The sequence below is a fragment of the Ruditapes philippinarum genome, unplaced genomic scaffold (assembly GCF_026571515.1).
Source record: "Ruditapes philippinarum isolate M1 unplaced genomic scaffold, ASM2657151v2 ctg159_1_1_1_1, whole genome shotgun sequence".
Classification (NCBI taxonomy): Eukaryota; Metazoa; Mollusca; class Bivalvia; order Venerida; family Veneridae; genus Ruditapes; species Ruditapes philippinarum.
In genome coordinates this window covers 214,557-227,742 of record NW_026854805.1, presented here as the reverse complement: position 1 = coordinate 227,742, position 13,186 = coordinate 214,557, and the positions used below count along the sequence as shown (strand labels likewise).

The window sequence follows — 13,186 nt, the reverse complement described above, 5'->3', positions numbered from 1 at the left end:
TCTAGAGCTGGACTTATTATTGAAGAAGCTGTACATAAACAGCCATTTTGCTTGAAGAAAAATGATAATAGTGAACAGATCTCATGATTACTTTTACCAGGTTCAAGGTCAAATGTTTGAGACAGGGCTTAAGTGGGCAGACTTTGTTGTTGGCTCAATGACGAAAATGTTTATGTGGAAAGAATTTTATTTGATGAGACAATGTGGAATAAAATTTCACTTCCTAAATTAACTAACTTTTACAGGCAACAGTTTATTCCAGAATTGTTGTCAAGGCGAGTACAAAAACAATTATTAGAAAGATAAAATAAAAGCTTAAAGGACAATAAAAGATAGGAGTGATTAAATAGGAGGTTGGTTATAGTACATGGACATATTTTGGTGAAGTGCTTAAGTTTTTGGATAGTTATTGCCCAATTACAAATTGAACTCTGTAATCAAGAAATGTTTTTAGTGCACAAAAGTGTATTTAGAACTTAGTATGTTATAACTTAACATAATCTTTATTATTTATGGGCACTCATTTTCGTGATTTTAGTGAATTAACCTATCCACGAATTTAAGATCCACAAAATTTCATGTTGTCTGCTGTAAGATTATTTTTCATCACATTATTTACATTTGACCTTTAGAAAAAATAAACAGTCCACGAATTTAAAAACCCACGAAGATGTTATTTCAAATTGTGACGAAACCACGAAATCTCAAGCCTGCGAAATTCAGCAAATTAACGTATTCAACCATGAAACAGACACATTAAGATCACATCAAACACCTTTATTCTTAATAAATAAAGGTGTTCACCTGGATTTTATCAAGGTAAGATACAAACATAAAAAAATAGTCTTTAAGTGTATAAAGCTTTATCTAGTAAAAATATTATGCTGCTATCTTAAATAAGGTTTCTGCCGTTTAGCAATTATTTTATGAATGCACCAAAAACATATTTCTTTAGCAAAGGTATTTTAGTTGTATTCTTTTTCAACTTCAAACAATACTTTTCACAGCAGATATATAGCTTTACACACTTTAAAGAATCACAGAAATAAGTTAAACATAAATTATAAAATATTAAAAACTTTAACTTAACAATTTATGGCAGATAACTTAACAAATTATGGCACAGTATATGAAGTCAACTCATGGCACTTTATCAGAAAGGGAATTATGTTCCGCCCTTTTTTTCGTACAACTTTACAACCAGTCAAGGGAGGTTATTTCCAAACTCTATTTGTACACAAAATCCTCACTTCGCTACAGTTCTGACACTGCCTTTTACCTCTAGAAAGGCAAATAAAAGATTAGGAATTTAGAATTTCATGCATTATTTTGCTTAGAACTTTTTTTCATTTCATAGTAGATTTCATTATTCTACAATTCTAAATTGAAGGGAAAATCCAAAGTTCCAAAAGTATTAAATGCAGTCCTAAAGTAATGAAAAAAAATCCTTATCATCTAAGATGGCACAATATTATAAGTTATGGCACAAAAGAAACAGAAGGACTTATCTTCTTCCTAAATATGAAATTGTTAACTGCATGGACAAGAGATATAAACAGTTTCATGATGGGACTATACATATTGAAAACTAAACAATACAATATATTCTACCTACATAATAAAATCTTAGCTTGCCTCATCCTAATTCAAACTCTGTATACCTGTAGAAAGAGTTCTACCTTCATCACCTCCCACTGTATAAAGATCTGCTTCTTCAGGTTCATTCACTTCTTCACTTTCTATTACTTCGGTATTTTCATTTATAGCTTTATTACAATTTACAACTTAATGTTTTTGGCTAACAATGTCTGGATTTTGTTGATCCTTTTCTTCACTGACAATATCTTGCTATACTGTCTCTTCATGTATAGTATCATCAACACTATCATTGTCATTATCTACATCTTCATTGACATCACTCACACTTTCATGGTTAGCTTTGCAAATAATCAGCTCCCCATCTTCTGTTTTTATACAAAAGTCACTTATGATACAAGTATCACCAGCATCAATGTCACCTTTGTCTATTCGATCAATTTCATTATTGCACAAATCTGTTTCAAAAATACCTATAGTTTGATGTATATCACTTCCAGTTGAAGTATTATCAGTTACAGGTTCAATAATAGCAACATTTTCTTCACAATGATATTCAGGATCTATAACTTCTTCTTTCACAATTTCAGAAGCATCGTTTCCCTCACCAACAAGCATGTATTGAAACTGATCATTTAAGGAATGTATAATACTGTTTACCATACAAGCATCTGCATGATCTGGAATAACAATTTCACTGTTTTCAACAATATCTTGTCCACTTTCACCACTGAATGTTTCATGCATGTTTCGAGAGACGAAAATTTTACCACTTATGTCAGTTATACTTTTGTCTTCTTCTGCAGTTTCAACAGGAAGGGACGCCCTTTGTAGCTTCTTTTTTAACCGCCAAAGTCTCGTCCGTTCTGACTCCCGCAATCGTCTCAGTTTTTGCTCTTTCTTGGAGAGTTGCGAAACAGGAATATATCTATTAAAGAAGTAATTAACCTTTTTAATAAAGCAAGAATTTGAAAGTATTTTGCTTATCAGGTCATAATGCATTTTTTCAAACTGTTGTACATACATGATCAACCTTTAAGCCAATAATTTACAAAAGATTAAGTTCAAAGAGGGAATTACTTTGTAATAAAGATGCAACAGTTTTTATATGCATTGTGGGTAATGAAAAAGAACAAATATTTTATCTGAGGAAAGAAACAAGAGGGCCATGATGGCCCTGAGGTCGCTCACCTGGATTTAGGCCCCCGGAGCGGGGCTAGTTTAAACCCCAGGGCTTTTATTTGAACAAACTTGGAAGACACTCATTAGAAGATGTTTCATGATGTTAAGTTTTTACTACACACATATAATGAGAAACAATGACCTCCCCCTACCCCCCTTTGGCAGGGCCAATTTTAACCCAATGGCTTTTATTTGAACAAACTTGGTAGACACCCACAAAAAGATGTTTTCTGCAATCTAACCTCTAGCTCACTGGGATTTTTAAAAGAAGATTTTTTTAAGTTTTTACTATACGCATATAGTTAAAAACAATGACACCTTTGGGGCGGGGCCAGTTTTAGCCCCAGGGCTACTATTTGAACAAACTTTGTAGACACTTACTAGAAGATGTTTCATGCTTAATATCTAAACTCTAGCTATTTGGGTTTTTTCAAAGAAGATTTTTAAGTTTTTGCCATACACATATAAGGAAAATCAATGACCCCCCAGGGCGGGGCCAATTTTGACCCCAGGGCTTTTATTTGAACAAACTTTGTAGACACTCACTAGAAGATGTTTCATGCTTAATATCTAAACTCTAGCTATTTGGGTTTTTTCAAAGAAGATTTTTTAAGTTTTTGCTATACACATATAAGGAAAGTCAATGACCCCCGGGGCGGGGCCAATTTTGACCCCAGGGCTTTTATTTGAACAAACTTTGTAGACACCCATTAGAACATGTTTCATGCTAAATATCTTAGCTCTAGCTCTTTGGGTTCTTTAAAAGAAGATTTTTTAAGTTTTTACTATATGCATATAGGGAAAATCAATGACCCCCTGGGGCGGGGCCAATTTTGACCCCAGGGCTTTTATTTGAACAAACTTGGTAGACACTTATTAGAAGATGTTTCATGCTAAATATCTTAGCTCTAGCTCCATGGGTTCTTTAAAAGAAGAATTTTTAAGTTTTTACTATATGTATATAGGGAAAATCAATGACCCCCTGGGGCGGGGCCAATTTTGACCCCAGGGCTTTTATTTGAACAAACTTGGTAGACACTTACTAGAAGATGTTTCATGCCAAATATCTAAGCTCTAGCTCTTTTGGGTTTTTTAAAAGAAGATATTTAAAGTTTTTTTTCTTTCGGTAGCCATGGCAACCAGAGTTCTGCATGGAATTAAATTCTTTGAACAATTTTTAAAGGTGACCACCAAAGGAACATTCCTGTGAAATGTGGATGAAATTGGCTTAGTGGTTTATGAGGAGATGTCATTTGAAGCAAAAGTTTACGAACGACGGACGGACGGACGCCGGACGAAAAGCGATCACAAAAGCTCACCCTGTCACTTTGTGACAGGTGAGCTAAAAATGATATAGATAGAGTACAAGGTTTATTACAAAACTATAGTAAAAAAAACTTTTGTCAGAATGATCTAGACACATGTATGAGGAAGTCTCCACATACACTCGTATTTGTTAGATTGTATATGAATTATAATGAAAGAATACAAAGGGTATCATAGTTGCATATTGTCAAAAATGGAAGGTAAAAAAAGCTAATGAAGAATATTTCTATAGCATCTAATTAAATCTACCTCATAACAGATATAAACAGGTTTATTTTGATTTCTAAATATAACACAGCTCATTTAATAATTTATGTCTTCTTGATATTAACTCAAAGAATCAAAGAGGAGTAACTTCTCAAGTTTCAACAGTGCAAGGTGAGATGAGTTATTGTTACTGTTTGTTCAATTTTGTTATGGTTAGTTCTAGCTGAAACTTTCAGATTTTTACAGTATTCGTAACAGTAATTTCCCCAATATGATATTTTTATGTTTTGATATTTTTACTGTTACCCATAAGCCTACCTGTTATTTATATACTGGTACTCAGTCCCAATTACAATTATTTATAATACTGCATGTTTGTAATGTCTCTCTTCATTGGATAATCATGATGTTTATAAAAAGTATATAAACAGCTGCTGTCAATTTATAAAGTAATTCCATTTTTTTCTCTCTAATGAAGGAAGTTTGCTTTATTAGTTTTACATTATAAAAAAAGATGTTAAACAAGAGGGCCATGATAGCCCTGAGTCGCTCACCAGAAACAACTGCTTTTCAGTGTTGGAATGTCAATATATTCTGATATCAAATTTGAGCATAGAATATGTTTAAACAATAATTTGAAGAAATGACATGACCTGGGGCATTTAAGCTTTAGCTTTATTGGGGCTAATCAAATTAATAGGAGCAAACTTGATAAAAGACTACCTAAGAATGCTACAAAGTTTGGTGATCATCTCTCAATTAATTCAGTAGGAAATGATGTTCGAAGGTTTTTTCTATTTTTAGCTTTAGTGGCCCCAAAAGGGGGTAATCAAATTAATATAAGCAAACTTGATAAAAGAGTACCCAAGAATGCTACAGACAAAGTTTGGTAATCATCCATCAATTGGTTCTGAAGTAGAAGATGTTTAAAGTTTTTTCTATTTTTAGCTTTAGCGGCCCCTAAAAGGGGCCACTCAAATTAATGTGAGCAAACTTGATAAATGATTACCCAAAAATGCTACAGACAAAGTTTTGAGATCATCCATTAATTAGTTCTGTAGGAGAAGATGTTTAAACATATTTCTATTTTTAATTATAGCAGCCCCTAAAAGGGGCTAATCAAATAAATATGAGCAAACTTGATAAAAGACTACACAATAATGCTACAGACAAAGTTTGGTGATCATCCATCAATAAGTTCTCTAGAAATAGACATTTAACAGTATTTCTATTTTTAGCTTTAGTGGCCCCAAAAGGGGGTAATCAAATTAATATAAGCAAACATAAGACTACCCAAGAATGCTACAGACAAAGTTTGGTAATCATCCATCAATTGGTTCTGAAGTAGAAGATGTTTAAAGTTTTTCCTATTTTTAGCTTTAGCGGCCCCTAAAAGGGGCCACTCAAATTAATATGAGCAAACTTGATAAAAGACTACCCAAGAATTTTACAGACAAAGTTCATGATCATCCATCAATCAGTTCTGTAGAAACAGTAAAGAGAAAATTTGCAGCAAGAGCACTGTATAGACCAAATTTAGGACTGTAATGATAGTTATACATTTGCATTTGTGATAACATCACTATTTTATCTAAATACATCAAATTTTTAACCAATTTAACCAATTTAATCTCTGAATACAGATTCACATTTGCCTTTCTCTTCAATTTTTGCATCTCCAAGAGGCACAATGCTATTTGCTTGCCGACAAATATAAAGTAAACGCAGCAACAAACCTTTTTCTCGTACGTTCAGCCTCCTTTCTCCGCCAGTCTGGGTTGTTTTTCATACGATCCCTGTAGCGCTTCTGACGATTGTTTTTCTTTTTAACTTGTTCTAAAACCTGGAAAAAGAAAACATAATGTGAAAACAGTTTATTATTGGTACTTAACAGTGGAATAAGAAAGCTCTTTGAAATACTTCCAGTCAAAAAAAGGTGCAATACTTGGACTAAAAATTCATGCTGATGCCTGGACCAGTTGGCTACCTCCCCTTTTTAACATTACATAAATACAATTGTATAAAAAATACACCGAGGAAATGGTTGCCTAAAAGTCATTGTATCTGTCTCTCGACCCAAAGATCACAATAACATTTACTCATCATATGACATCAGGACTGGTTTGTTCCATGAGCAAAGCTTCAAACTTTCACTATACTAACTTAAATAAATATATTTCTTCTAACACGACCCGCATTTTTCCCTATTGAGCATAGAAGGGCCGAAAGTGTGTGTTGTTATGCAATAAAATCACTGTTGACGTTCTATATTTAGTCATGTGACATATCCATTGGACATGTGGCGCAACCACTATAATGGGACGCTCTTAAAATAACTTTGGAAACAAATCAGGCGCAGTTTATATTAATATCGGGTATGGCAGAATTTATTTGTTGATGTCGTGTTAGATTTGAAATAATATAATCAAATCAGTGATTTAATTGCTTGATAAAATCACTGTTTGTCGTCCGGATGCGCATTATTATATCAGTTGGCCTTACACCCTTGTGATATAATTTCTAGTATCCAAACTCCAGACAGTGCTATGATTTTATTTAGCATTAAAATCCCTGGGATATATATTTCTTCTTAAATAGTCTCTTACTGACAATTTTTACCTTACATATTTCAGGTTCAGACTTGATGGATTCAGCTTCTTTCTTTAAGGTAGATTTACTTTTACTACAGCCTCTCTTGGCAACATTTTTTCTTCTTTCCTTTCCTGTACTAACAGAAGACGCAGACTTTGAACTTTTGAGGTTTTTCCTGGCTCTTGCACGTTCTTTCATCTTAAATTCTTCCAATTCCTCAAGGCTCATTTTTGCCATTTTTCTTGCCCTGTATGCCCTCTGAATTTCTGCTCTTGTTAATGGCGAATGCTTTCCTGCTGTAGGTTCAAGTTTCAATGTACATGGTTTAGCTGAGTCACGTATACTGTCTACTTTCACAATTTGTTTTTCTGCTACTTCTTGTGTAGTTTTGTCAAGTTCTACTTTAACTCCACTTGTTAATACATCTGATTGTAGTTTAGCTGTGTTTTTCCTTTTCCTTGGGGAAGTTCTTAAAGAGTCCTTAAATACTGGAAACTTAACAATTTTTTCTTCTTCAAGATAATCTTCGCTAGTATCTAATTTCAATCTACATGCCTTTAATAAAGATGTAGCAGAGGCTTTACCAGCTCTGCTATTCATTTTCCGTCTTCCCCTTTTCCCTTTTGATGGGGAAACACAAGCACTCTCTCTACATGTATCTAAATCATACGCTTGCAATGGTTCATTAGCAAGACAAACTTCAGATTTTTTCCATTGGCCCCTACCCCTGGAAGACCTAGGTCCAGCTTTTATTCCACATGACCTTTGTAATGATTGCCTTTCACTTTTTGACTTATTTCTTTCATCAGTATTTTTAGTTCTGCCTATGAGCTCAGAATGGAATGTTCCGCAGAACTCAAGAATTTTGTCAATTTTAAACATAGTGGCTAATTTCTGTACAGATTCTATAGTATTCTCTGTCAGTTTAAGCTCTCCACTGTAAACATACTGTAACACTGCTTCTAATGCTGAAATATCTGTCTCTACCGGCAGTTGTATGACGAGTCTAGTTTCATTCATGTTTAAAAATTCAGGGCTACATATAGCTAACACTATCTTATGGAACTGGAAAATAAGTTGAAATAAATAAATACATTGTAGTTTTATAATGATGGTTCAAATAATTCTTTCAATTTAATCTTAATTTTATCAACATTAAGTTACAAGAATTATCTGTTAGTGCAATAAAATTTTGTTTAACAAAGTTTATACCATTATGACTATAAGCTGGCATGTTAAAAGTGATTGTTGAATGTGTATGTCACTCTTCTAAATATGTTAAAAGATAATAAGATAATGAAAAACATGTTGACATTTCTACATTTTTAAACTTTGCTTTTCTAGTTTAAGGTCATTTAGGGTACCCAGTCAAATAAAGCTCATGTAAAGATAAAGGGTGAAACAGTTTACCAGTATACTGATATATTGCAATATGAAAAAATAAATTTCGTACTGCAGTACAATTTTTGAAAAAACATGTATTTTATAAAAATCATAATTTTCAATTTATACATGAAAAAATAAATAGATTTTTGGAAAACCGGTATTTTATAAAAATCATAATTTTCAATTAATTGCCTCCTTATTTCGTACAAATTTCGCGTAAAATCTTTCATTAGTGATTTTTTTTGGCGCCAACGTAAGATAAAAATATCCAACAACTAGTACACTTAAAAGTCAATAAGTGGTCGCGTATTTTACATAAGCGACCCAGATGTGAAAGGTCACGCGCGACTAGTTTTGTTTATCAAACTGTGTGACACTTTACTTTCTATTTAGTCCTTACATTTTTATTAAGTTTCTACTAAGAATATTTACATATAATAATAATATATAATATAATTATTACCCCATCTTTACATCAAAACATATACACGACAATACGTATTGCAATATATTGCAATACGCTTCAGCAAAATGGCAATATATTGCAATACGGTTTTTGCCGTATTGTTACACCCCTAGTAAAGATGCGTTAATGTCTAAAAATAAAGGTTCTCGTCAAATACAATAGCCAAGGTAAGAGCTATGCATACATAGAAAAACACATTATCATTATGTCAAGTAATCTATATATGCATAAAAACATAGTTACCTTAAATACTCTACTACCAACTTCAATGGATGCATCACAAAGTTTACCATTTCTCCATAACTCATATATACTTCCAACAAAGTTCTCCTGAAAGTCAGGATCTTTAAAACTTTCCTCCATCATTCCTGTGAAATAAAGTGTCTTCAAATGATTAAAACACTACCAAAAGATGTTTTCTGTATTATTTCTTTACTTCTAAACTTAAATAATTACTTTTTAGATGTATGATAATCATTTCAGATTTTATTGTGACTAGTTTTTCACTCCACTCACTAATAAATTCCATCAATTAATTATGCCTATACCTTTTCCACAAAGATATCTGTTCAATTAAATCTCACAAGAATCTATATTTACACTATTAGAATCTAAGGCCATCCTTAAAAAAATGTTTGTTTGCAGTAACGCGACCGACTCACAAAATTTGTTCCTACTCAAATTTTTTTTCGTGGTCTGGATAAAAAAATATTTTTTTATGAATCAGAAAATTATGCCTTGTGCTTAAAGGTTAATAGAAGAAATAAAATGTAGTTCTTATTAAATTAGAATTCAGTTATCAATTTATTAATTGTTACCAGATTATCAAAGCATATATTGTCCAGCATTTTCAAATTCCATGTTTATTTGGGAGTACAGTTCAATAAAAAAAAAAAAAACGACCTACCTACCCACCTTGAAAATTCTGGGTCCCGACCCAGAATTTTCAAGGTGGGTAGGTAGGTCGATTTTTTTTTTGATGCTGCAAACAAACATTTTTTAAGGACAGCCTAATACATTATTATTATTTGTGTACAACATCTAATCAATTGCAAAATGTTTTCTACATTTCCAAGGGACTTCGTTTTTCTGTCCAATCTATTGCCTTTTTGCTTTTCTGTTGGCTCTTTTCTTTATCAGATCATTGACGGAACTTTCTGATTCATTTATTCAAGTATCCTGTTTTCTCGTATTCTCGGGGGGTTAAGGACTAAACTTGGTTGCATAATATTTAAAAAACATTTTGTTACAGTATTTTTAGCCTGATACACGGAGAAATACCTTATTAACAAAATATAAAGAAAGAAAGATCGTAACTGTAAGCAAAACTAAAGATATTTCTGCTTGTATATACTGACCTTCACCATCCATGTGAAGCAGGTGCTTTCTCGTATTCTCGTGGAATCTGATTGGTTGTTAAGGCTCGTCGCTATGTGATGATTTTATTCTACAGACCAGTTCAAATCATTAGTGCAACTCCTGATTAAGTGTAAAATGGCTTAAATCTGTAATTTTATTGTGTTTTGATAACAGCTTGGCAGGCCATATCAAACTTTTAGGAACATATTGACGCCTCTTTGGTACGAAATGATTTTGATTGTTCCAAAAATAGTTTGAACTCCATTTAGTGATGTTATTTACATAATCTCTTTAATATATATTAAGTTTACGTTCATTTATTAGTTACTTATTAGTTATATGAGCATTAAACAATGAATACTACTGTTTTCCATTACAGTTGTCAAAAATGAAATGTGTTTAGGACGAAGAATTGTTCATTATTGGTTTTTAATTGGAGTTCATATCTTTTTTATACTATCTATTCGTGGAACAAATATTTTGAGCTGTATTGTATAAATAGTAGTGTGAGACCGTCATTTGATGCGTCTTGCGTCAGAGACCCGCTACAGGTTTCTGCAACATGGAAAAATCTAGAAAATTGATGATTTTTGGGGGGAAATTGATAAATTTATTGTTTATTCTCTGGATTTTACGATGAATTCCACAGTTATTTTGGTTTTTTATCAATTTTTGTCGCATTTCTTTTATTTTTTTAATGGAGATGAACATGCTCTGCTAAATAGACATGTTTTCGGATATCGACGGAAGTCGCGAGCGTCGCTTCCATCCGTTTTAATTATTCCACGAGAATACGAGAAACCCCGAGAATACGAGAAACAGGGATAAATACATGACATATTTCTTATCATATCACAGTTTTATAGCATGCTTTTCAACTTTCAGATATATTCCTATGTACATCAGACTTTTTCTATGCATTAATTTATACAGGAAACCAAGTTAGACATGTCAAATAAGTGGGTGTCAAATTACTTCAAGGTATACGTGGGTGGGGTCCTACAAGGACGACAAAAACCCAAACAGCCGAAGTTCGTTTATCCGAATACATTCAACAAATTTTGTATTTACGTTTAATTTTTCAAAGAAATATCGAAACCAAACTATCACCAACATTATCAAATATTATTAAATAACCAAAATTACCAAATGTGATAATTCGAAACCCTGTCGTTTGCATATAATCATGATTTCTTCGTGCAAAACTTTTAATGCATGTGCAAAATTAAGTGTCTAAAAATAATAACATACCGTACCATACCGACGACATGTTAAAATTGCTGTACCATGCCGTACTGTTCCGATAAATAATCGCGATGGGAAAGGTACTTCAACTTGGCAGTTTCAGCTTATTTTTCATGCTCATTAATAGATATTCATTCCACTGTCTCCAAAATGAGTATAATTATATGCTTTGAAAAGTATATACAAAAATATTGATAATGTATGCATATACCCTCAGCATATTGAAGGGGCTATGTGCTCTTAGGTCTGACTTTTAACTCTAGTTATTTCCCTTGGCACTTGCAAAATTACATTATTCAAGGTTAAACTAGATTCATATTAGACATCTCAATTATATTTATTTAGTTCATTATGTCTTCCTAGGTTGATGTGATAGTAATGCTAACTTAAACAAAAAATTGTAGCTAAAAATCAAATGAAATATATCAGTCAAGTTTAACAAGAAATTACCGGGGAACATTGAGATTTGATTATTTTAAAGCCGTTAATAAGGGCCCGTTCTTTAGGAGCAGTTAAATGGTTCAGTCATCACTTACAACCACAGTATTGCCTGTTGAGCATGTCCCATGCCATTTGGTGCCAAAGCAAAACCACAGATTGAGGTAAAAGCTGGGTTTATTTCTTTTGCAATATATCCTGCACAGGAACTTGAAATTCTATCACTATTAACGATAATATGCAATATACCCCTATAGTTGTTATAGTATATAGGGTATATTGGATATTATATTAATATGGTATTGATAGATTCAAGTCCTGTTATCTGTAATCTTAGTGATGGTGCAATGATACAATAAGAGCCAGAAGGTTCAATTTTATATTAACCTCTTTTTGACAAGATGGGCTAAGGTCCCCAAGTAAAAGAAAACCAACATTATAAATTCATGTCAAGATCATGCATGGCCATCAAAGGTCATTTTTGACATCATGTACAAAGTGAAACAGTGGTCCATCTTTATGATTGGTGCAAAAACTAGAGAGTTGGTCACTTTGACATCTCGGAGGTCATCAAAGATTAAAATTCAATATATCATTCAAATTATTAAAGGTCTAAGTTTTAAGAGACATAGCTTAAAGATTAGAAAAATGGATGCTTTGTAATGTTTAAGGTCATCCATTGTCCATTATTGTTCCAAACACAAACTATGTGGACAATGTACATGAAATGAAAATTTAAAGCTTGAAAATACCAAAAGAGGACAGTCCATGTAGGCCATGGTCACATTTACTTAAGGTTAATGTTTATTTATTTTTACAAATTAAAAAGAAAATTACTGAATTCAATGAGTGAGGTTTTTAATCAGCTGTCAGTTTTTGATATGTATTTTTATCATATAAAATGAGTGACCTGCATATGGATCCAATTTTGACCGCTTGACCCATTTTTGGCAAGGACCACTAAGTGTTGTCAACTATCATAGTTATTGGCTAAGTATATAGTTCTAGTTTCTGATAAGCAGAATTTTAAGACTCTTTGGTTCAACAGAAAAATAACATGAAAAATGCAGACTTTCTTTGATTGAATCTGTTCAAGAAAGGAAATAAAAATTTGTGGCACCTCTCACACACATTTAAACCACTTTTAAAAGTATTTCAACTACAACAATAAATTTGTTGGAATTGACGACTGTGGAGGACCACTGAAAAATAGCAATACTGAAATGAAGTACATATTCATGTATAAGGCAACTTTTTACAGCTTCCAGCAATTTACCTCAAACTGGTGACCACAGAGATTTATCAAGATTTAAGGATCAAAATCAGGATCAAATTTTACATTTCAAAATTTCTCCATTGTTTATTCTTTGCAAACATGGAGCAAGTTGT

At 32.5% G+C, this 13,186-nt stretch overlaps 1 protein-coding gene across 1 annotated transcript; it reads right to left on the bottom strand.

Moving 5' to 3' along the window:
• Positions 1-1,290: 1,290 nt before the first annotated feature.
• On the bottom strand, positions 1,291-11,338 carry LOC132741116 (uncharacterized). The gene is made up of 5 exons (XM_060729209.1): positions 11,261-11,338; positions 8,999-9,123; positions 6,931-7,968; positions 6,048-6,154; positions 1,291-2,524 (listed from the first exon to the last, which is right to left on the bottom strand). The coding sequence occupies exons 1-5, from the start codon at positions 11,292-11,294 to the stop codon at positions 1,849-1,851; spliced, it is 1,980 nt and encodes a 659-aa protein (XP_060585192.1). The 5' UTR covers positions 11,295-11,338; the 3' UTR covers positions 1,291-1,848.
• Positions 11,339-13,186: the final 1,848 nt, after the last annotated feature.